We start from the raw sequence: 26,600 nt of genomic DNA on the forward strand, positions 1-26,600 counted from the left end.
AACAAAATTATTACATATTAAAACTTATACATAATTTTTCTTTTTGTCTTTTTCTATACACCTATAGTTGTGAAAAAATGTGTTTTTATGTTCACTAGATAAAGCGTTCCCCTGTTTTCCTGATGAAGCCACACCTGCGAAACATGTCGAATTCTGTGGACGCATTAGTTCTTTGTATGTGATCTTTGTATGTGACTACAGTTTGCTTCACTGTCAACAATAGGCAAATGTGTATACACCTATGACTGTGTCCTATACTGTACTCTCTATTTTTTATCAACTTTTTGTAATAAATTAAATTTTATATAACCTTTTTGTGGTTTTGATATACATATTACCTTTTTCATACAAATGTACCTCAAAAGTCCCCAATCCCGTATTTCTTTGTTCTTTATTTGTTCTGGGATGTTGGTACCATATTAGCATTGAGGTCTTTTGGAGCTGAACTCTGCCTCTATCTTTGTTCCTTTAAAGAAAATGAACTGTAAGACATCAAACACTTAGGGGGTCCCTTTTTAGAAAACAGCTCTCTATGTGGAAGCAGTGGTCTCTCTGCAGAGATCTGGAACCACTGCTTCCACGCAGGGAACTGCCGGCAGGGGACAGGCTTTCCTACGGTTGGTTTTGTTGCACGAATCACCTCCTCATAGAAGGTTAATAGTTTGGTTTGGAAAGAATGATTCTTCATGAATCCATGCTGATTACTGCTAATGATACCGTTCTCATTACTAAAACCTTGTATATAGTCCCTTATCATCCCCTCCAAGAGTTTACATACTATTGATGTTAGGCTAACTGGTCTGTAATTCCCAGGGATGTATTTTGGGCACTTTTTTAAATATTGGTGCCACATTGGCTTTTCTCCAATCAGCTGGTACCATTCCGGTCAGTAGACTGTCAGTAAAAATTAGGAACAATGGTCTGGCAATTACTTGACTGAGTTCCCTAAGTACCCTTGGGTGCAAGCCAAGCAGGCTGCAAGCTGAGCAAAATGTCACCATGTAAGAAGTTAACGGCTGTATCATTAGCTCCATCTAGTGGCCAAAATGCAGTATAGCTTCCCCATTGAGGTCTTTCAGAAACGTATACTGAATGTTGGCCACTAGATGGAGCTAAGGATACAGGAATTTTTCTCTTCCGGAGCTCATCCTGCACAATGCTTCTATGTTGTCACAATGTATTCACACGGTTTACTTTTATTTCTCTCTTTTTTTTCTAACTTTATTGAAATACCACAAAACGACACTTGGTTCAGCTCTGCGCACCACAGCACATTGCGGTGACATGCGGCGAGGTTCATTGCGCAGGCATACGCGCTCCTCGTGCTGAGCCCATTCTAACGCCCGCCTCAGCAAACGGATCAATTTCCTTTCCAATCAATCTCTTTTGATAGGGATAATCGATCTTTAGTCAACAACCTATTCGATCGATTTGCCACACACACGAGGAAGTGGATTTTGGTCCTGGACACGATTGTGACTAACGCTGGCCGTACGCGATTCGATTTCGATATCTGATCGCTGCGAGATTCCATCAAAGCAATCAAATCGGCAAAAACGATGGGATAGCCATGACTTCCCTTCCGATCGATTTAGAGTCAAGGCTTCGATCCAACTGAGTCATTCAGGCCTGGGTGGAAAATTATGGATCGGCTTTGCAGAGATCGGCCAGCACTGAGATACTTTGATCATGAATACCATCGTATTTCGATCGATAAGATTACGAGATTAGACAGCGGTAACAGAGATATGATCAATAACTGATCCAATCAATTTAAAACGATTGATAATTTTCCCGCCCTCACCGCTCGACTCACTTTGATTAAATCCAAATGTGGTGGCCACACGTGCTTTGATATTTGATTTATTTTCGGATTGATCCATTCCTTTAGGAATAATCGTTCTATAGTCGACAACCCAGTCGATCGATATGCCACACATGGGGAAGTGAATATCAATGGATAGTTGGAAGAGACGATCAGTAACCGATTACCCGATTCATGCGCGGTTCAATCAAAGCAATCAAACTTTCCTTTCGATCAATTTAGACTGGATTCAATCAAACTGATCAGCCGCGGTGGAAAATGATCGATCGTGTTGCAGCACTGAGATACTTTGTTTATGAATACGATCGTGTTTTCAGATGATGAGATTGCATGGTGGAAACGGAGATGCGATCAATACCTTCCCCATCTGGGTTATATCGATTGAATGGGTTGTAGACTATAGATCGATTATTCCTATCGGAGGAGAACGATCGGAATAGAAACTGATCACTGATGATTAAATCATGCATGGCCATTGGATTCAATCAAACTGAGTTGATCGACAAGGGCAGAAAGTTACCGATCGTATTGCAAAATCAGCTGTACTATAATTTCACTCAATCAGATTTTGAGAATGCACGTTGGAAACAGACACGATCAACAATTTACTGATCGTCTCTGTCCCAACTATTGATTCATATCCATTACCCCTTGTGTGTCATATCGATTGGCTGGGTTGTTGACTATAGATCGATTATTCCTATCGGAGAGGATCAATCGGAAATTAAATCAAATATTTTTTGTGTATGGCCACCATTACTATCATAAGTTATCGATCGCATCTATGTTTCCACTATTTAATCGTATAATCAGATCTATCAAAATACGATCAGATTATTATTTAAAGTATCTCAATTCTGCCTATCAATGCGAAACGATCGATACATTTCTGTCCTGGAATGGACTCAATAAATAGTTTGATTAAATCTAAACGAGATTGAATCTAAATCGAACGGAAGGGACATTATGCTTGTGGATTTGATCTTTTTGACCGAATCACACATCGATCGGATAATACAATCAAAGTGTGTGTAGCAAATACGATCGTATTCATGAACTAAGTATCTCAGTGCTGCTGACTGGTGCAAAACCATTGATAACATTCCACCTCAGACCGATCATCGAATGTGATCAAAATTTGATGTCTAATGGTAGCCATACATGCTTTGATTTTATTATTCGCTCAATGTGAGATTAATTTGATTGTTTGCAGATTCGATCGTTTTGCAATCAAGACCAAAACCATTGAATAGGCCTCCCTCCCCCTTCCAATTAGACTTGATTTAAATCAGATCTGGAAAACTATTGATTGTTTTTGCCTCGATCGACAGCACTGAGCTACATTGTTCATGGATATGATCAGACTCTGAGATGACACGGTGGAAACTATTGATACTGTAACTTTCAATCGTATCTTAGTTTGTGATCAAAATTCACTTCCTTGTGTGTGTCATATCGATCGAATACATTGCCGACTATAGATTGTTCCTATCAGAAGAGATCGATCAGGAAAGGGAGTGATCGTTTATGGAAGTGCGTATAGCGCGATTTAGACTCAGATTCAGTCCATCTTAATCAATCGGCCAGGGCAAAAAATTATTAATCGTTTTTGCATCGAGATACTTCATGAATTGTTCATGAATACCATTGTATTTCGATCGATACAATTATGAGATTATAATATTGTAAACAGAAAATAAAATAGAATAAAACTGAATAGAATAGAAAAGAAAAGAAATGGAAAATAATAGAATAAAACGTAATAGAATAGAAAATAAAGGAATATAATATAATAGAAAAGAATAGAATAAAACAGAATAGAATATAAAAGTAAAAGAATAGAATAAAATAGAATAGAAAAGAAAAAGAAAAGAAAATAATAGAATAGAATAGAATAGTAAAATAATAGAATAGAAAATAAAAAAATAGAATAGAATATCAAATCATGGAAAAGAAATGAATAGAATGAAATGGAATAAAATAGAATAAAACTAAATAGACTAGAAAAGAAAAGAAAATAAATTGAAAATAATAGAATAAAACGGAATAGAATATAAAATAAAGGAATATAATATAATAGAAAAGAATAGAATAAAACAGAATAGAATAGAATAGAATAGAAAAGAAAAGAATAGAATATAATAGAATAGAAAAGTAAAATAATAGAATAGAAAATAAAAAAATAGAGTAGAATATCAAGTCATGGAAAAGAAATGAATAGAATGAAATGGAATAAAATAGAATAAGACTGAATAGAATAGAATGGAATAGAATATAATAAAAAATACAATAAATAGAAAAGAAGCGAGTAAAACTGAATAGAATAGAATGGAATAGAATATAATAGAAAATTAAGGGATATAATATAAAAGAAAAGAATAGAATAGAATAGAATAGTAAAAGTATAGAATAAAATAGAATAAAATAGAAAAGAATAGAATAAAACAGAGTATATTAGGAAATAAAAGAATAGAAAATAACATAATAAAGCAGAATAGAATATAAAATAAAAGAATAGAAATGAATAGAATGAAACAGAATAAAATAGCATGAAACAGAATAGAATGGAATAGAATATAAAATAAAATAAAAAGAAAACAATAGAATAAAATGGAATAAAATAAAACAGAATAGAATATAAAATAAAAGAATAGAAAAGAATAGAATAGGAAAGAACAGAATAGAACAGAATGGAATAGAATAGAAAAACAATATATATAAATGAATAGAATAAAACAGAATAGAATATTATAGAAAATAAAGGAATAGAATAGAACTAATAGAACCGTCTTCCAAAATTTGAATTTGGTAAGACGGTTATATTTGTTGTATTCTATTCTATAGACTTTTCTACCTCTCTGTATTTATTACGATATTTTTCCATTTCCGATTTGATGAATTCATTTTGTTAGAATTTGTTTTGAATTCGTTAAAATTTATCACTATAGTGATCGATCGATTTAGACCCCATTTAGATCGGATTCAATCAGACTCAGCCAATCTGTCAGAGCAGAAATTGTATTGATGATTATTTTTGCATCGATCAGTAGGATCCGATCACGAATCGGATCATATTTCGATCGATCAGATTATGAGATCGCATGGCTGGGAACGGAGATGCAATAGATGACTTACAATGGTAACTTCCAACTATGGAGTGATATCTACTTCCCTGTGCGTCATATCGATCGACTGGGTTGTCGACTATAAATAATTTATTTGATCAAACTGAGTCGATTGACCAGATCGAATATTCCTATCAGAAGATATCAATTGAAGAAACAGATCGTTTATTATGGCAACCATTCCATTCTTATATTTTTTTAAAGTTTCCATCATGTAATGTCATAATCAGATCGATCGAAATACGATCACATTCATAAAAAAGTATCTTAGTGCTGCTGATTGATACAAAATGATCGATAATTTTCTAGACTGGACGATCGACTCAGCTATGATTGAGTCCAATCAAATAGAATAAACACTTTGTTACATGATTGATTTTTTTTCCGATCGATCTCTTCTGATAGAAATAATTGATCTGGCCGATCGACTCAGTTTGATCAAATCCAATCATAATGTAGTCTAATGGTCGCTACACAAAACCTTCATTTTATTTTCCGGTCAAAAAGATCGAATCCTCAACCAAACGAATATAATGTTTCAAAAGATTGATTAAGTCGATTCAGCCAGGGCAGAAAATTATCGATCGTCTTGCATCGATTGACATCATTTGTTTGTTTAATAATCTGATTGTGTTTCGATCGATCAGATGATGAGATGACATGGTGGAAACAGAGATGCGATCGATAACGTACGATTGTATCTTAACTATCGATAGAAATCCACTTCCCCGTGTGTGTCATATCGAACGAATTATCAGAAGTGATTGATTGGAAAATAAATCGATCATTTATGGCCACCATTAGATCAGAGACAATCGTCCAGGGAGAAAAGTGATCGATCGTTTTCCCCTGATTGCCAATGCTGAGATATTTTGTTCATAAATACAATCATATTTTAATCGATCGGATGATGAGATTACATGCTAGAAAGATGTGATTGATAACGTACGATCCTTCCCTAACTATCGATCAAAATCCACTTCCCATGTGTGGCATATCGATCGAATGGGTAGTCGACTATAGATGGATTATTCCTATTGGAAGAGAGTAATCAGAAAATAAATCAATCGTTCATCGAAGCTTTATAACCACTATTAGATCGGACTCAGAGAGTCGATCGGCCAGGGTGGAAAATTGTCGATCGTGTTGCAATTAGATTGGATTGGATTAGCAATGCTGGGTTCACGAATTCAATTTGTTTTTCAATCAATCAGATGATGAGATTACATGGTGGTAACTGAGATGCGATCAATAGCATACGATTGTATCTTAACTATCGATCGAAATCCACCTTCCCTGTGGGTGTCGTATCGATCGAATGGGTTCTCCACTACAAGTTGATTATTACTATCGGGAGAGATCGATCAGAAAAATAAATTGATAGTTTATTGAGAAGTGCATGACAACCATCGATCGATTGGAAAGGCAGTTTTGGCAAATCGATTGTTTGTGTATGACCACTATCGATCAATTGGAAGGGAAGTCACGGCAGTTCGAACGTTCATGAATGGCCTCGATTGATTGAAAGGGAAGTTATGGCAATTTGATCATTTATGGCTATTCAGTCATTTGTGCATGGCCACCATCGATCGCTTAGAAGGGAAGTCACGGCAATTTGATCATTCCTGAATGGCCTTGATTGATTGAAAGGAAAGTTATGGCAATTCGATCGTTCATGAATGGCCCCCATTGATGGATTGGAAGGGAAGTCATGGCAATTCGATCATTCATGAATGACCTTGATCGATTGGAAGGGAAATTGTGGCAATTCGATCATTCATGAATGGCCTCGATCGATTGGAAGGGAAGTCATGGCAATTCGATCGTTCGTGTATGGCTACCATAAATCGATCGTTTGGAAAGGAGGTTATGGCTGTTCGATGGTTCATGTATTGCCACCATTGATCAATTGGAAGGGAAGTTCTGTGTTATTCGATCGCTCTCTTCTTCAGGACTCGGAGCTGAGGACTTGCTGTACCTCTCTATGGACAGTAGATGGCGATGTTGCAAAGAGTTCAGAGTGAAGTTGATGTGATTGGTGGGGAATTGTTACATCACTGGAGGTCAGTGTAGAGCGTCATTTCCTATAATGAACAGCAGATGGCGCTGTGTACTCCACACAGTCTACATAACACTCACCTCCCACCATTGGAGGCTCCTATTTATTACCAGCAGATGAATGTAGGAACAATCCAATCACCGACACTCAACCAGAAGTCACCAAAAAATAATATTATTACTATTACTCTTTATCACGTCACACGGATCATAGTCTGTAAGGAGTCTGGCGCCACCTAAAAGTTGGGGCAGAGTGAAAAATTGCATTGGGAAAATTATGTGAGAAATTATCACCACAAAAAAAGGTGCAAATTGCGACCTATTTATTTATTTATATTTATTTTTATTTCTTTTTATGTATTTAAAAATATATATATATTTATATTTTTTTATTTGTATTTATTTGTTTGTTTGTTCATGTTGATTAGTATAATTGTTATTATTACTCTTTATCACATTGTAAAGCGCTGCGTAAACCTGTTGGCGCTATATAAATCGTGAATAATAATAATAATAATAATAATGTCACAGTGACCATAGTCTGTAAGGAGTCTAGTGCCACCTATTGGTGGGGCAGAGTAGAAAATTGCGTTGGGAAATATATGTGAGAAAATTGACACACAAAAAAAAAAAAAGGTGCAAATTGTGACCAATTATCTATTCTATTTTATTTATTTATTAATCTATTTTATTTATGTATTTTGTATTTATTTATTTTTATTTATTTGTTTGTCTATGTTGATTATTATAATTATTATTAATATAATTATTATTACTCTTTATTATGTCACAGTGATCATAGTCTGTAAGTGAGGCAGAGTGAAAAATTGTATTGGGGAAATTATGTGAGAAATTGTCACACAAAAAAAGGTGTAAATTGCGAACAATTATTTATTATTATTTATTTATTTTGTTTTTTGTTTTTATTTATTGTATATATATATATATATATATATATATATATATATATATATATATATATATATATATATATATATATATATATAGATGTACATAAAATAAAAAATAATAATAAATATGGAAAAAAATCAAATCAATGCTTGATTTTAAAAGATTGTGTAAGGCTATTTTATTCCGTAATTCTAAATGTCTTTTTAAGTGTGATGAATATTGTTGTTTTTAAAACAAGTGTCATATTAACCATTAACCATATATATATATATATATATATATATATATATATATATATATACTATATACACTGTTTTGTATATATATATATATATATGTTTATTATTATTATTATTATTATTATTATTAATCACAGCGCACTGCTTGGCGCACTAATGCGCTTATTTCTTGCACCCAAAACACATGCAATCTTTTCAGTTTTATGTTGGGCGAATCGCTGCGTGTTGCAGAATCAGGATCTTCCTATTTCTGACGCACACGCGTCTCGCGGCGAATCATTGTCAACTCCCCTGACAAGTAAAAATGTTGCAGTCTGCGCTATTTTAACGTGGCGCCGCTGATCATTTATCTTTATTACGGCAATGCGTTTTAACAAGTTGAGACGTGTTTATTCAATCGCAGCAGCGTAAAAAGGTCCCTTAGGATTGGGTTCAGATCTTCACGTGTCGGGAACGCGGTGCGAAATCGCACGCCTAATTTGGTAATGGCACCCCCACGCATCGGCGTTTTAAAACTGAACTGCGCAGTTTAGTGCGGCGTTTTTTTAAAAAACCAGAGACGTCTTTTGCGCGTTCGCCCGCCGCAAGTGTTATCTGGAGTAAAAAACGCAGCTGCAATGATTGGCCCCGGCTCTGCTTTTCCTGCAGACTGGACAAAAAAATCTGCGGTTCTCATCGTTCGCTCGGAAATCTCCATCCTAATTAGCAGCCTCCCCGCCGGCCTGTAATTCTCTTTATTTGAAGACGCCATTAGCGCCCCACAAAAGGGACCCACCAATGGGATCTGAATGGCTTATTTTTTATTTATTACAATGTTTTCGGCGAATGTTGTGAAACTAATTAAGGAATTTTTTTTTTTTTGGGGGGGGGGAGCAGCATCTGTCGAGGTCCTTTTCTTCCCCACATTGTCCCGGGGTGTTGGGATAGATGACAGCTTGGGACGCCGGGCCAGAGTGCCAATCACTCTGCCGAATCCATGGGCGCCCGGACAATGTAAAGGACGCGAGCGCCGATAGCAACAGTTATGATCGATTTAAAAAAGGCACAAGTTGTAAAAAAGTATCGGCCCGCCCTTACACAGATATTTCAGATTTCAGTGGATATATTTGTCCATGTTAAGTCCAGGCATGCTAAACAATGTATAACTTCCTTGACTTATTACGAAATTGTCACACAGAAAAAAAAAAGGTGCAAATTGCGACCAGTAATTTATTATTATTTTGTATTTATTTTTAATTTTTTTTATTTAAGTCATTTTTTTATTTGTTTATTTATTATTTATTTTATTTATTTATTGTCATTTTTTATTTGTTTATTTATTTTTTTATTTATTTTATTTATTTATTTTTATTTAATGTCATTTTTTTTATTTGTTTGTTTATTTATTATTTATTTTATTTATTTATTTTATTTAATGTAATTTTTTATTTGTTTATTTATTTTTTATTTATTTTATTTATTTATTTTTATTTAAGTAATTTTTTTATTTGTTTGTTTATTTATTTATTATTTATTTTATTTATTTACTTTTATTTATTTGTTTTATATTAAAAAAAAGACGCAAATAATCGTGTAAATCCCGGTGCCCAGGCTGTTCTTGGCTGTGTTCATCTCTGCAGCCTCTCAGCTTGCGACTTGCTACAAAGTTACAATGTACAGTCTGATCACTGGGGGCGGGGGGGAGTAGACCAAATCGCAGTGAATTAGGTTGTAGTGGCCCTAAACTACCACTAGATGTCATCATACATCAGAATGATAGTAACCAGACACAGTTCAACACAATAACAAGTAGGTAACTAGCAAGGGTGGACTAATTAGCACTAAACAGGAGGGGGCGACAGAGGGAGATACCAAATCACATAAGTAAACAAGTTGCAGTGGCCCTAAACTACCACTAGGTGTCATCATAGAGCAGAACAATACTGACCAGACACAGCGCAGCTGATCTTTCCCCAATTGGGGAAGGGAGGAGACTGAGGAAATGCTTCCTCCTGCCTGCAGCAGACTGATCACTTTAGCCTAGGTAAATAAATCTCCTGCAGGCAGGAGGGAGCATTTCCTCAGTCTCTTCTCGATTTTTCCAAAGCAATGTGCATATAAAATCCAGCCACAGGAAGTGGATCCAGGGCAGGAAGTGGTGGAAGAAAACACAACATGTTTTAATTAAATTTTAAAAAATTCTGACAATATTTTATTGCTGTCTGTGCTTTTCTGATCATGACTCTATTTTTTTTTTACAGGTGTCACAGGAACAGGAAGTGAGGGAAAATCTCCCCAACGGGGTCACAGGCAGATATAAAAACCCAATGGAGATGATAACTCTTCCCAGTAGATAATATAAACAGAAAGTAATAAAATAATATTATTAATTATACAAACAGGAAATGTATTCTAAGATTTAAAAAAAAAAAATGGGACCAAATCTACATTAGGCGAGTCTGTAATAACCAGTTCTGGCGAAAATAATAATACCCAATTGTGATGGAAATAGAAACTGTCTGCATTACTCCACAGCACCAATCGGCTTATTTTTTAAATAGATTTCAATAAATTACAAATGGAACCATTTCACGTTCAGAGCAAATTTTTTTATATACATATTAAATTTGCATTTTTTTTTTTAATAATTGGAAATAAAAACTGTCTGCATTGCTCCACAGCACCAATCAGCTTCAAACAATTCCTGGAAACTAATCATAGAGGAGGCTGAATGTTCAAGATAAATTGAAAAAATGTACAATACAATTTTAAAATAAATTTAAATAAATTAAAAATAAAACCACTTTGTGTCCGGAGCAATTTTTAAAAATGTTTACACATTTTTTTTATTAATGTTAAAATTTGTATTTTTTTTTTTTTTTTTAATGTTTCTGTTGGTAATTAAAAAAAAAAAAAAAAAACTGTCTGCATTTCGCCATACCACCAATCAGCTCAATAAGCCCAATCAGCCCAATCAGTTCAAAAGTGGCCATTGAGGAGGCTTAACATTTGAGAAAAATGAAAAAGTTTACCCAAATTTCAAAATAAATTTCAAAATACATTTCAAAATGTACAATAAAATTTTAAAATAAATTTAAATAAATTAAAAATGAAACCACTTTGTGTCCGGAGCAATTTTTAAAAATGTTTACACATTTTTTTTTTATTAATGTTAAAATTTGTATTTTTTTTTTTTTTTTTAATATTTGTGTTGAAAAAAAAAAAAAAAAACTGTCTGCATTGCTCCATACCACCAATCAGCCTAATCAGCTCAAAAGTGGCCATTGAGGAGGCTTAACATTTGAGAAAAATGAAAAAGTTTACCAAAATTACAAAATAAATTTCAAAATAAGTTTCAAAATGTACAATACAATTTTAAAATAAACTTAAATAAATTAAAAATAAAACCACTTTGTGTCCAGAGCAATTTTTAAAAATGTTTACACATTTTTTTTTATTAATGTTAAAATTTGTATTTTTTTTTTTTTTTTAATATTTGTGTTGGAAAAAAAAAAAAAACTGTCTGCATTGCTCCATACCACCAATCAGCCCAATCAGCTCAAAAGTTGCCATTGAGGAGGCTTAACATTTGAGAAAAATGAAAAAGTTTACCAAAATTACAAAATACATTTCAAAATAAGTTTCAAAATGTACAATACAATTTTAAAATAAATTTAAATAAATTAAAAATAAAACACTTTGTGTCCGGAGCAATTTTTAAAAATGTTTACACATTTTTTTTATTAATGTTAAAATTTGTAATTTTTTTTGAATATTTGTGTTGGAAATAATAACAAAAAAAACCTGTCTGCATTGCTCCATACCACCAATCAGCTCAATCAGCCCAATCAGCCCAATCAGCTCAAAAGTGAGGAGGCTTAACATTTGAGAAAAATGAAAAAGTTTACCAAAATTTCAAAATAAATTTCAAAATAATTTTACATTAATTAAAATTTGAACCACTTCACATTTTTTACACAATTTAAAATGAGCATTTTTAAAATATTTGTGTTTAAAATAAAAAAAAACTGTCTGCATTGCTCCATAGCACCAATCGGCTTAAAACCATTTTTCAAAAGTGTCCATTGAGGAGCCTTAACATTAGAGAAAAATGAAAAAGTTTAGCAAAATTTCAAAATAAATTTCAAAATAATTCTAAATTAATTACAATTTTAACCACTTCGCATTTTTTTACACACATTAAAATTAGCATTTTTTTTAAATATTTGTGTTTAAAATAAAAAAAAAAAACTGTCTGCATTGCTCCATAGCACCAATCAGCTTCAAAAAATCCTTTAAAGTGTCCCTAGAAGATGCTGAACGTTTGAAAAAAATTTTAAAGTTTACCAAAATGTTTTAAAAGAACTGAAAAATAAAAAACGTTAACCACTTTGCGTCTGGAGCCATTTTTTTTTTTTTTCACACACATTATAATTTGCATTTTCTTTAATATTGGTGTTGGAAATAAAAACTATCTGCATTGCTCCACAGCACCAATCAGCTTCAAACTATCCCTGGAGAGTGGCCATAGAGGAGGCTGAATAATTGAATAGAGGAGGCGTCCACACCATTAAAAAAAAAAAAAAAACAGTATTAATAGGAAAGTTTTGAATTTATTGCTTTTAGATGATTAGAATTGCTTTTTTTTTTTTTTAATGGCCACAGACTGTACATGGTGAGGATTTTTATATTTTGTTTTAATGACATGCGTGGACTTTAAAAATAATCACCTGAACCAACATAATACATCGAGCGCCTATCACTTGTCATCTGATAAATTAAAAAGTTTGCATCCATTTTTTGTAAAGACTTCTAAATACATTTTTTTTTTTTTTTTAATTAAAAAGTTATGTTTTTTCGGTTACATTTTTTTAAACTTATTGTCTTATTAAAACACACGTATTTATAAAAAATAAGGTGTGGGGGCAAGTCAAGGAACACCTTCCAGCAGTAAATTGTATACAGATAGTTTTAAAAAGTTTACATTATTTTGAAATATACTTAAATAAATTCAATGTTTGCATACATTTAAATATGTTAAACAATTAAAAAAACTCAAAAGGGGTTTTCTTTTTGGTTACTTTTTGTAAACTACTGTTTTATTTAAAAAAAAAAAAAACTCAAAAGAGATTTATTTTGGTTACTTTTTGCAAACTACTGTTTTATTTAAAAAAAAAAAATTTAAATAAAGAAATAAAGTTGGAGGGTGAGGCAACAGGAAATGAAAACTATTCCCAAGATACATTTAAAAGAGACAATGTGAGGGGGGGAGGGGCAGTGCATTCAGCAGTAAATTGTAAAAAGTTTAAATTAATTTTAAAGTATATTTAAATCAATTACATTTTTACATGAATGTAAATAAATTTAACATTTTAAAAATTAAAAAGGGATTTCTTTTATGGCTATGTTTTCCAAACTACTGTCTTATTAAAAAAAAATGATTACATAATAATAAAAAAAAAAAAACTCAAAAGGTTTTAATTTTTGATTACTTTTTGCAAACTACTGTTTTATTTAAAAAATAGATAAATGTTGAAATAAAAAAATAAAGTTGGAGGGTGAGGGAACAGGAAATTAAAACTCTTCCCAATTGAATGTAAATAAATTTTAAATTTTAAAAATTAAAAAGGGATTTATTTTATAGCTATGTTTTCCAAACTACTGTCTTATTTAAAAAAAAACAAAAAAAAAACTTGAAATAGTAATAAAAAAAGAGTTGGGGGGGGGGGGGCATTCAGCAGTCAATTGTAAAAAGTTGAAATTGATTTTAAATTGTATTTAAATCAATTAAATTTTTACATGAGTGTAAATAAATTTTACATTTTAAAAATTAAAAAGGATTTCTTTTATAGCTATGTTTTCCAAACTACTGTCTTATTAAAAAAAAAAGTTTAAATAATAATAATAATAAAGAGTTGAGGGGGGAGGGGGCATTCAGCAGTCAATTGTAAAAAGTTGAAGTTGATTTTAAAGTATATTTTAATCAATTAAATTTTTACATGAGTGTCATTAAATTTAACATTTTAAAAATTAAAAATGGATTTATTTTCTGGCTACTTTTTCCAAACTACTGTCTTATTAAAAAAAAAAATGTTTAAATAATAATTTTAAAAAAAGAGTTGCGGGGGCGGGGGGAGGGGGACAATACATTCAGCAGTCAACTGTACACAGATAGATTAGGACGTTTAAATTACTATTTGAAATACATTTAAATAAATAAAAAATAATTACACATTTTCAAAATTAAACAGTGATTTCTTTTTGGTTTCCTTTTAGTTACCTCTTTTTTTTATGAATTACTGTCTTCATCTTTTTTTTTTTTTATCCTGTCTCCCATTTTAAACCTGCAGATCTCCTTCAGCCTCTTTCAGCCACTTCCTGTCTACATCCACTCACTTCAGCATTGGCTGCACACCATTCCTTTTTTATCTGGTTTCCTAATATCAGTGACACCAAGTGGACCAATGTCTGAGCAATGTACGTCAGCGTGGCCGCTTGTAGTCTCCACCAGGGGGCGCATGTGATTAGATGACAAGAAGGAGAACACAAATGGGGAGACCTTTATGGCAGGATCACCAGAAATTACTTTAATGAAAGCTGCAGAAAGGCAAAGATTTAACATGACTTGTTGAAATAATATATTTTTTTTTTTACATGTAATTTTGAGTTTCTGAAGCACGTTGCTTTTTTTTTTTTTTACGCACAAATTAACATTTTCGAAGCGTATTGCACGTTTTATTTTACGAGCAAATTTGTGTTATTTAAAGCGCGTTGCGTTTCTTTTTTTTTTTACACGCAAATTTGCAATTTGAAAATGATTCCGTTTTTTTTTTTTTTTTATGCACAAATTTGCGATTTTGAAGCGTATGCTATGTCTTATTATGAGCAAATTTACATATATAAAGTGTAGTGTGTGGGTTTTTTTTTTTTTTATGCGCAAGTTTTCGTTTTTTTTTAAGTGCATTGCAATTTTTTTTTGTGTGCAAATTTGCGTTTTTAAAGCCTATTGCATGTCTTTTATTATGTGTTTTTTAGCTTCAGGAAATTTTGTTTTGGCCAATGGAAAGAAGTCCCACCTCTGACATCACACGTTGTGGTCTTCCTTGTCACTGGCAAAAAATGCGTGAAAAATGCGCTAATCACACCTGAGCTTAGCGGCTGTTACCGGGCACCATTAAAATAATGTCATTCTTCTGCCCCATTCACACTTCAGCGTTTTGTAGCTCAAAAAACATCTCCACTCCAAGTCGCCTGAAACCAAACGCGTGAAGCTCAAAAAAGTTCTAGAGCTTTTTTTTTTTTGTAGATATGTGCATTTTTCAAGCGTTTTTTGTGACATAGATGGAAACACTTGATTTGCAGATTTTTGAGCATTTTAGTGCATTTTTATTGCGCGTTTTTGAGCATTTTTCTACTTAAATGCGCTAAATAAATAAAAATACATAATGCTAATTAATAGATAAATAATACATAAATAAATAATACATAAAATAAAGAAATAAAGAATAATAATCATAAATAAAAGAAATAATAATAAATAAATAAATAAAATAACCCTAAACCCTTACACTAGTTTTTACAAAATTTGTACTGTTTGGGTATAACGCTTTGTTATATTGCTCCTTTTGATGGAAACAAACAATAAAAATATATTTACCTCTAATCCTAACACTAACCCTAATACCTAACCTTAAAAAAAAAGAAATAAATAACCTTTAAAGCTTTTATCACACGCTTTTGAGAGTTTTTTTCTGCTTCAAGGCTTAAATGCAATAATTAAATAAAAATAAATAATAATAATTAATCAATAAATTAATGAATAATAAATAATTAATAAGTAAAATACATAAATAAAGAATAATAATCATGAACAATAAATACATAAAATAAATAAATAAAATAACCCAAACCCCCTAACCCTAAACCCTACACCCTAAGCCCTAATCTAACAAAGTAAATAAATAAATAATCATAAGTAAATAAATATATAAATAAATTAACCCCCTAACCATAAACACTAACAATAATCCTAACACTAACCCTAATACCCAACTTAAAAAAAAATAAATAAATAACTTTGAAAGCTTTTATCACCTGTTTTTGAGTGTTTTTTTTTTTTTGGCTAAATGCAATAATTAAATAAAAATAAATAATAACAAGAATGAATCAATAAATTGATGAATAATAAATAAATAATAAATAAATAAAATACATAAATAAAGAATAATAATCATAAATAATAAATACATAAAATAAATAAATAATAAATAAAGAAAATAACCCAAACCCCTAACCCTAATCCTAACCCTAAACCCTAATCCCTAATCTAAAAAAAAAAAATAAATAAATAATCATAAGTAAATAAATATAAAAATAAATTAACCCCCTAACCCTAAACACTAACCCTAATCCTAACACTAACCCTAATACCTAACCTAAAAAAATAAATAAATAACTTTCAAAGCTTTTATCACATGTTTTAGAGGTTTTTTTTTTTTTTTTGGTTAAATGCAATAATTAAATAAAAATAATAATAATAACTAATCAATAAATTAATGAATAATAAATAAATAATAAATAAAATACATAAATAAATAATGATAATCATAAATAATAAATACTTAAAATACATAAATAATAAATAAAGAAAGTTACCCAAACCCCTAACCCTAATCCTAACCCCTAACCCTAAACCTTAATCCTACCTCTAAACCCTACACCCTAATCCCTAACCTAACAAAATAAATAAATAATCATAAGTAAATACATGTATAAATAAATTAACCCCTAACCACCTTTAACCCTAACCCTTAACCCCTTACAACAACAACAAATACGTAAAAAAATAAATAAATAAATAAATAAATAAAAATAAATAAAAAATAAATAATAAATAAATAATAATAATAAAAAAAAAGTGGATGAAAAAGATAAAAAAAAGCAACAAATGATGAAACAGATTATATTTTTCTCTATTGGCTAATTTAAAAAATGCCAAAGTTCAAAAACGCTTCGAAAACACTGTACAAAGACGTGCATTAAAAATGCCCACAAAAACGCTCAAAAATGCAACACTCAAAAATGCAACAGGTGTGAACGCAGGCCTTCTTGTCGAGCTTTGTTTTGTGGTGAAATGGCCCGGTGTGAATGGAGCCTGTGGCTCTGCATGTATACCATAAAACATCTGTTACCGTAATGCACAGAAATTCACAAAACCAAGTGGGATGCTTTGCGTTGCCGTTCATCTTGGCGCATGTGCGTTTCAGAGCACCACGTTCAGACATGGGGGGTGTTTGGGTATAAAGGGCTGTTGGGTTTATGTCGCGTTGGCGAGCCATTTAAATGCTAGGCGCCTGATTGCGGGTGGATTGATGCAGACAGTTCTTATTTCCGATACTCGGGCGCGGTTCTTTTTATTTGGGAGTCACATCCAGGCATGAACTCTGCTCCAACATACCCAGCATGTCCTCTGAAACAGGTGTCCTCAGGATGTCCCCCGTGAATTCACAAGTTGTTTTCCTGGCATCGATCCCAGATGTCCCTTCAAACACCTGCAGAGACCCGGGGCAAGAGCCCAATTACTGGCAATTAGTGCGGATTAGAGCAGACACGGCAGGAGTAAAGTCAGGACCGAATGAAAGCAAAGGATAATGTGTGTGGATTGGGGAGGGAGGGGGGGGGGACCTGCTCCTCTCATTCACACACCGGACCTCGAGGCTGTCGGGGAGGCTTTTAAAAGCGATTGGGGGGGCCGAGGGTGGCAGTGAAAGGGTTAATGCTGGGATTAGAGGGCCCTTCCTGTGTGCCTTGGATGATTTAACCCTTTATTGTTAGGCTGGCACTGACCCCCCGATCGCTGGAGCCTCAGTCCACCCAAGAGTGAGATTTCATTTCTTGCTGGTTCTTGGAGTGTTGAACTATTTGCAGGGTCTTGTGTGCCTGCCATGCCCATTATGAAGGGTTCCCACTATTCCTGTGCTGAGTTCCTGGGTGTGTGTACCTGTTGCGCCCATTATGAGGGGTTCCCACCATCCCTTTGCTAAGTTTCCAGTTCTGTACACATGCTGTGCCTATAATGAGGAAGTTCCCACCATTCCTATACTGAGTTCTGAGGTCTGTACACCTGCTGTGCCAATTATGAGGGGTTCTCGCCATTCCTGAGCTGAGTTCCCAGGTCTGTACATTGTCTATGTCCATTATGAAGGTTCCCACCATCCCTATACTGAGTTCTGAGGTCTGTACACCTGCTGACCACATTATGAGGGGTTCCCGCCATTCCTGAGCTGAGTTCCCAAGTCTGTTCATTGTCTATGTCCATTATGAAGGTTCCCACCATCCCTATACTGAGTTCTGAGGTCTGTACACCTGCTGTCCACATTGTGAGGGGTTCCTGCCATTCCTGAGCTGAGTTCCCAGGTCTGTACATTGTCTATGTCCATTATGAAGGTTCCCACCATCCCTATACTGAGTTCTGAGGTCTGTACACCTGCTGTGCCCATTATGAGGGGTTCCCACCATTCCTGAGCTGAGTTCCCAGGTCTGTACATTGTTTATGTCCATTATGAAGGTTCCCACCATCCCTATACTGAGTTCTGAGGTCTGTACACCTGCTGTCCACATTATGAGGGGTTCCCGCCATTCCTGAGCTGAGTTCCCAGGTCTGTACATTGTCTATGTCCATTATGAAGGTTCCCACCATCCCTATACTGAGTTCTGAGGTCTGTACACCTGCTGTCCACATTATGAGGGGTTCCCGCTATTCCTGAGCTGAGTTCCCAGGTCTGTACATTGTCTATGTCCATTATGAAGGTTCCCACCATCTCTATACTGAGTTCTGAGGTCTGTACACCTTCTGTGCCCATCATGAGGGGTTTCCGACATTCCTGAGCTGAGTTCCCAGGTCTGTACATTGTCTATGTCCATTATAAAGGTTCCCACCATCTCTATACTGAGTTCCCAGGTCTGTACACCTGCTGTGCCCATTATAAGAGGTTCCCACCATCCCTGTGCAGAGTTCCCAGGTCTGTACACCTGCTGTGCCCATTATGAGAGGCTCCCACCATCCCTGTGCTGAGTCTCCGGGTCTGTACACCTGCTGTGCCCATTGTGAGGGGCTCCCACCATCCCTGGGCTGAGTTCCCGGGTCTGTACAGCTGCTGTGCCTATTATGAGAGGCTCCCACCAACCCTGTGCTGGGTTCCTGGGTCTGTACACCTGCTGTGGCCATCATTAGGGGTTCCCACCACCCCTGCTGGATTTTTATCTATGTATTTTGTGTTTTTAATGTAACACCCAAAGGGCCAACACACCAGCTATAGCATACATAGGAATATTACATCTTTCTAAGTATGGTATAGTTGGTGTATTAGTCAGCCTGGTTGGATCATGGCTTCACAAGGGTTCATTCTCTGGTAATGGGGCCTCTCCCTTTTGCAGAGGGTGGGCTCTCCATTCCCTGGTGTCTTCCCTATTTATACACTGCAGAGAGGGTATGGGTGTCAGCTCTGATAAAAAGGCCACTGCCTCTGAAACACGTAAGCTACTCTGATGAAGAGGGCACTGCCCCTGAAACACATAAGCTAATCTGATAAAGAGGGCATTGCCCCTGAAACACGTAAGCTACTCTGATGAAGAGGACACTGCCCCTGAAACACATAAGCTACTCTGATGAAGAGGTCACTGCCCCTGAAACACGTAAGCTACTCTGATAAAGAGGGCACCGCCCCTTTTTTTTTTAATTGTTGGTCTTTTTTGTTAATAGAACCTGAAGTGTACCTGTCTAGAGATGACCTATTCTCTGAGATGAAGCAACATTCAGTCTGCCTAGGACTCAACTGATAAGTAGAAGTTTCTCATAAACCTGTTCCACACGCCAACAAGGCTGATGATAGTGGCCCAGGCCCCCTTTGCTGACCCAATAGAGCTTGGGTCCAGTACTGGAATGCTGCCTTTAACTTTTCCGAATTTGACCACTTCCAGCCAACTACCTCCCAGCCCTTTTTTAAGGGTTCTGAAACCCAGGAGCATTCGGGTCATGTGACCACTATGATTGGCTGTCACATCGGTCACATGATTGGAAAGTTCCTCAATCGCAGGTATACATCGGTAGCTTTCCGATCCCTGCCGGCTACGGTGCTGGGAGCGCTCTTAGCGCGGTAAGTTGTAAACACAGGACCATGTACACTATATTGTCAAAAGTATTGGGACGCCTGCCTTTACACGCACATGAACTTTAATGGCACCCCAGTCTTCGTCCGTAGGGTTCAATATTGAGTTGGCCCACCCTTTGCAGTTATAACAGCTTCTACTCTTCTGGGAAGGCAGTCCACAAGGTTTAGGAGAGTGTCTATGGGAATGTTTGACCATTCTTCCAGAAGCGCATTTGTGAGGTCAGACACTGATGTTGGACGAGAAGGCCTGGCTCACAGTCTCCGCTCTAATTCATCCCAAAGGTGTTCTATCGGGTTGAGGTCAGGACTCTGTGCAGGCCAGTCAAGTTTCTCCACCCCAAACTCGCTCATCCTTTTCTTTATCTTGCACTGGTGCGCAGTCATGTTGGAACAGGAAGGGGCCATCCCCAAACTGTTCCCACAAAGTTGGGAGCATGAAATTGTCCAAAATGTCTTGGTATACCAAGCCCAACCCCTGAAAAACAACCCCACACCATAATCCCCCCTCCAATGATTTGGACCAGTGCACAAAGCAAGGTCCATAAAGACATGGATGAGTGAGTTTGGGGTGGAGGAACTTGACTGGCCTGTACAGAGTCCTGACCTCAACCCGATAGAACACCTTTGGGATGAATTAGAGCGGAGACTGCGAGCCAGGCCTTCTTGTCCAACATCAGTGTCTGACCTCACAAATGCGCTTCTGGAAGAACGGTCAAACATTCCCATAGACACACTCCTAAACCTTGTGGACGGCCTTCCCAGAAGAGTTGAAGATGTTATAGCTGCAAAGGGTGGGCCAACTCAATATTGAACCCTACAGGACTAAGACTGGGATGCCATTAAAGTTCATGTGCGTGTAAAGGCAGGCGTCCCAATACTTTTAAAAACATAGTGTATATGCGGCCGGTCACCGTTAAAACCGACCTGCCGAGAGTCTGCATATATGCGTACATCCAGCGAAATGGGATTAAAGCGCTCAATAAACAGGAAGGGATGTGTGCAGACTTCTTGTGATGCAGCGTGTAGGCAGGTGCAGTCTACCTTCTCCACTGCAGGTGGCACTCTTTGGCAACGGCACCACAGCTGGAGAGGAAGTCAATGGGAACACAATTCTTCTATGGTTTCCTGGGTGACCGGGGAAGCATCTGATTGGATTGCTGATGCCCCATGTGACTCCAGCAGCCATCTTGGGTCAGGCAGAGCCTAATTAAAGGCCATGGCTACGGGGCTTGGCACACGTTTTGCAAGTTAGTAGGGTAGGGACCGGTGCACCGCCTGTTAGGGACAGTACTAGCAATAGGAAAAGGTTCCTGACGAGGAGGAAAAGTATAGGGTCGAGATCTACCCATTTGGGCACTGGATAGCCAAGCCGCATTCCGCTCTCTTAACAGATGTCGTCAACACAGCTGATACCTGTCCTCTTCACATGGTTGGAATTTGTAAAGTGTACCCGGTTGGGCAGGTGTCCCTCTGGGCTGTTTTGCTTCAATACAGGTTTTCTATTACACTAGTTTGTGTGAGTTACTGCCACCGCACCCCACCGCACCCCACCTACAAGCGTATAGTGTGGTGTGACAGCGGCATCAAACCCACGCGGTCTTCACTTGCCTCTCTCCCTCTCTGGGGGTAGGATGTTGGATCTATGACTATAAGGCAGGGCACAAGTCTTGTTCAGGTGATGTGGTGGGGGGGGGGCATGTCAGGTAGGCTGTACGGGGCCCTATGATTCCTAATGGTGGCCCTGAGCACCAATAAGACTGCCAGCGGGGCGGTTGAGAGACAGGTCCTCTTTACGGAGATGGTGTCCATAGTAGAATATTGTTTGGGAATAACCTTAAAAAATGTAATAGCTCCGATAGTTGACACTGTTTTCTGAAATAACCTGCAAATCGCAGCTTTAATGAGATTCGTGTGCCCAGGCTGAGCGAGGAATGTTCTGTTTTTCTGTGTGTGACTGATTCTAAGCTGCTCCTGCTCGCTCGGCACCGAGGCTGACTCTCTAATGGGATTAGAGGGGCTGTGCAGAGGTCTCGCTGGGATTAAGTGAGGGAAGCTTTGGCGGGTTGCCAAGAGAGGTTGCGCACAGGTCAGCAGTGCGAGCTTCCTAACACAGACGAGAGCCAGAGAGTGGGAAAACTGCTGATGTGGGACTACATGTCCCAGCACGGATATTCGTTACTCTATAAGTTTTTCTATTTGTAGACAGTAGGGTTAGTCTGGGCAAAACAGTAGCATGTATATTATACTCTATATTGCTCTCCTGCAAGGCTTCTACTATGGTTAATTGTTATATTAGGAGAAGCTGAACCTTTTCTTATTAATATCACACAGCCTGTGACAGCTAGTCCCTAATTAGCTAAGCATGTGTACAGTGGGAAAATGACAAGGAGATGGTCCAGGTGGGGGGCTGGTTAGGGACAGAGAATTTGGGGCAGGAAGGAACTAGAGCCAGAGAAGATAAACCAAGGAAGTGGTAGGATCTAGAAAGATGGACCAGTGAGGAGCTAGAACTAGATGAGATGAAGCAGGAAGAAGACAGAGACCAGGACCAGATGAGATGGAGCATAGAAGAGCCAGGACCAAAGGAGATGGAGCATAGAAGAGCCAGAACCAAAGGAGATGGAGCAGAGAGGAGCCAGGACCAGAGGAGATGGAGCAGAGAGGACCCAGGACAAGAAAAGATGGAGCAGAGAGAGCCCAAGACCAGAGGAGATGGAGCATAGAAGAGCCAGGACCAGAGGAGATGGAACATAGAAGAGCCAGGACCAGAGGAGATGGAGCAGACAAAAGCTAGGACCAGAGGATATGGAGCATAGAGTAGCCAGGACCAGAGAAGATGGAGCATAGAAGAGCCAGGACCAGAGGAGATAGAGCATAGAAGAGCCAGAACCAAAGGAGATGGAGCAGAGAGGAGCCAGGACCAGAGGAGATGGAGCAGAGAGGACCCAGGACAAGAGAAGATGGAGCAGAGAGAATCCAAGACCAGAGGAGATGGAGAATAGAAGAACCAGGACCAGAGGAAATGGACCATTGAGGATCCAGGACCAGAGGAAATGAAGCAGAGAGGAGCCAGGACCAGAGGAGATGGAGCATAAAAGAAACAGGATCAGAGGAGATGGAGCATAGAAGAGCCAGGACCAGATGAGATGGAGCATAGAAGAGCCAGGACCAGAGGTGATGGAGCAGAAAGAAGCTAGGACTAAAGGGGATGGAACAGAGAGGAGCCATGACCAAAGGAGATGGACCAGGAAGGAGCTAGGATCACAGGAGATGGAGAAGAGGGTGCATATGACAAAAGGAGATTAACCAAGCTGAGCCAAAGAACCTGGAGCAAGGAGATGAGACCACATGACATGAAAAAGGGAAGAAGGAAGGGGAGGAGTTAGAACCTAAGAAAATGGAGCAGGGAGGAGAAAAGTCCAGAGGACATGGAGCAGGGCGGAACTAGAGCCAGAGAAGATGAACCAGGGCGAGGGTAGGATCTAGAGAGATGGGCCAGTGAGGAAACTGAACTAGATGAAATGAAGCAGAAGGAAGACATAGAAAATGAAATAGAGATGAGCCAGGACAAGAGGTGATGGAGCAGAGAAGAGCCAGGACCAGAATATATAGAGCAGGCATGAGCTATGGCCAGAGAAGGTGGAGTATAGAAGAAACAGGACCAGAGGAGATGAAGCAGGAAAGGTCTAGGACCAGAGGGCATGTAGCAGAGAAGAGCCACGGCCAGAGTAGGTAAAGCAGGAATGAACTATAACCGGTGGAGATAGAGCAGAGAAGGCATTTGACAAAAGCAGATTGACCAGGCTGAGCCAAAGAACATGGAGCAAGGAGATAGGACCATGGGACATGAGTTAGGGAAAAAGGAAGGGGATGAGTTAGAACCTAAGAAAATGGAGAAGGGAAGAGATAGGACCAGAGGACATGGAGCACAGAGAAGCTTGGCCAGAGTAGAATAGGAGATGGAGAAGTGAGGGGATAAAGCAAGGAAGGCATAGGACCAGCAAAGGTGGAGCATGAAGGGTTTTGGGGCCAGAAGTGTTGAAGCAAGGATAGACAGTCACAAAGGAGATGACGAAGAGAGGAGCTCAACCAGATGAGAGAGATGGAGCAGGGAGGAAACAATGCCAAAGCAGATGCAGCAGGGAGGACATAGCAGTACCAGTAGTCATGGAGCGTGGAGAGGCAATATAGCGAAGAGTTGGTAGGGACAGTGGAGAGAAAAAAGGTAGCCAGTCTGGATAGGTATGATGGAATAGGGAAGAAATTTGTCAGGGAGGAGAGGAGGTGGCTAGCGATGATAGAACAGGAACAAAAAAGGTACAGTGGAAATGTTTCAGTGAGGTGGGGGTCACTGAAGATGGATTCCAGTTGAGATGGGGGCTGGAAATGATTAAGCAGGAGGATATTGAGCCTAAGGGAGAGGGATCAGAAAGGAGATTGGGGTAGTAAAGATGGATCATGATGGAGTTTGAGGAGATGGAGCAGTAAGGGGTTTACGGAGATAAAGCAGGGGGTAGAAGGAACTAACAAATAGATTGTACTAATAGAGGGAAAACAAGGACCAAGGGGCTCATAGAGCTAAACAGTGAGCTGTAACTGGAATTGGCTGGTGTTGTTAGAGAAGGTGGATCATGAATGAATTATAGCTAGAAAATAATAAGAAGGAAAGATGCGTGGTTAGAGACAATGTAGGAGATTTAAAATGACACGTTTGGCACTTTAGGGTGGTCATGTGGTTAGTGAAGATTGATTGACGAGGAGGCCTGGCTAGGGCAGAAACAACTGGGAATTGCGGTGCTTATGGAGATGTATCAGTGGTAATGATGGGGCATAGTTGAAAGTGGAACTAGTAGGGATGGAGTAACAAAATATTGGTGCTTGTGGAGATGGAGCAGGTCAAAGGTGAGCTAAGATACAGAAGGCAGGAGGTGGAATTAGAAAGGATGGATGAACTTGATTTAGACAAATAATAGAGAAGTTACCTGGACTATAGCCTTGGAACCAACGACCTCCAGAACTTGTCCACTTCGGACCGTGCCATCTGGTAGGGTGAAGTTCACAATCTCAGCATACTGAGCAAACTGCATAACAGTAAGAAGAGAAATAATCAGTGGAGTAAATACAAAACTCTTCACTACATGCAGAATGCCCTGATCTTAATTAAAGGGTCAGTCCACCCAAAACTGTTTTACATGAGCAGGGTTTGGTGGACCAAACCACCCCTTGGCTTCCTATAACTGCCAGGAAGTTCAAGCTGTGCCCCCCTTCTCACACAGGGGGAGTCTCACTGCTTCAGTAGTATTCTCTGAAAATGCCCATAATTAAGTGAGATATCTAACAGAAAAGGTGAGAGCACTAACTGCAGTTAGTCAGTGTAGCTGGGAACTCAAGTGTATAACTTCCACCGTCAGATATAAAAACCTATTCCAGTGTCTGCTGGATTAATACTTTACATTTTGTTGTGGCAATTTCTTCAACCTGATGTGTTTTTGAGTGTTATAGCCATAAAAAAGTGTAGTACATTGTTTCTCAACTCCAGTCCTTAAGGCGCCCCAACAGGTCATGTTTTCAGGCTTCCCATTATTTTGCACAGGTGATTTGATCAGTTTCACTGCCTTAGTAATTACCACAGCCGTTTCATCTGAGGGAAAGCCGGAAAACATGACCTGTTGGGGCGCCTTGAGGGCTGGAGTTGAGAAACACTGGTGTAGTACATATGGTCAGCTTTAAGGTTTATACAACCATTGCTGGGAGACCTAAAGGAGATTGTAGAATCAGATAGTAATATAATGTATGTAGCCAGCTTTACAGTTTCCATAAAGGACACATCGTGAACAATCATAATCAAAGGAACATTGGAAGGGTAAAACATACTGTATTGCTAGTAAAAATTAACCGTGAAACAACCACAGAAGCGTAGAATAGAGACACACCTCTGGGTGCCATCATAGCACTTGTTCAAGCTTTGTACAATCTCCACCAGTGACTTGATTTGTCCCCATTAGGGGTCTGTAGTATCCTAATGTTTGCATGTGCTTAATGTGTTAAAAACCCAGAAGCTCCAACTTACACGTGCCTGCTGCAGAAGCCTGCTAGGAGGACTGGAAGTAGCCATTTTACAGGACAGGCAACACCAATACTCTATGCCTCTACAACACTTCTACCAAGGGAGGTGGTGGGGGTATTATGGGAAGAATAAGTAAGTTCCATATTCTATCTCTATATATGCATACACTACACAGCCAACACAAAGCCAGCTCCACAGAGATATTGTTTGATGAGTTTGGTGTGG

At 37.4% G+C, this 26,600-nt stretch overlaps 1 protein-coding gene across 1 annotated transcript in view; it reads right to left on the reverse strand.

The window, feature by feature from the left end:
- ATP6V1B1 (ATPase H+ transporting V1 subunit B1) overlaps positions 1-26,600 on the reverse strand; it is a 145,191-nt gene that overhangs the window by 50,904 nt on the left and 67,687 nt on the right. The window contains exons 3-4 of the mRNA XM_073611041.1: positions 25,291-25,389; positions 17,596-17,689 (exon numbers count right to left, since the gene is read on the reverse strand). Of these exons, the coding sequence (XP_073467142.1) occupies positions 17,596-17,689; positions 25,291-25,389 (193 nt within the window). The remainder of the gene's footprint in view (positions 1-17,595; positions 17,690-25,290; positions 25,390-26,600) is intronic.

This window comes from Aquarana catesbeiana, linkage group LG01 (assembly GCF_042186555.1).
Source record: "Aquarana catesbeiana isolate 2022-GZ linkage group LG01, ASM4218655v1, whole genome shotgun sequence".
NCBI classification, from domain to species: Eukaryota; Metazoa; Chordata; class Amphibia; order Anura; family Ranidae; genus Aquarana; species Aquarana catesbeiana.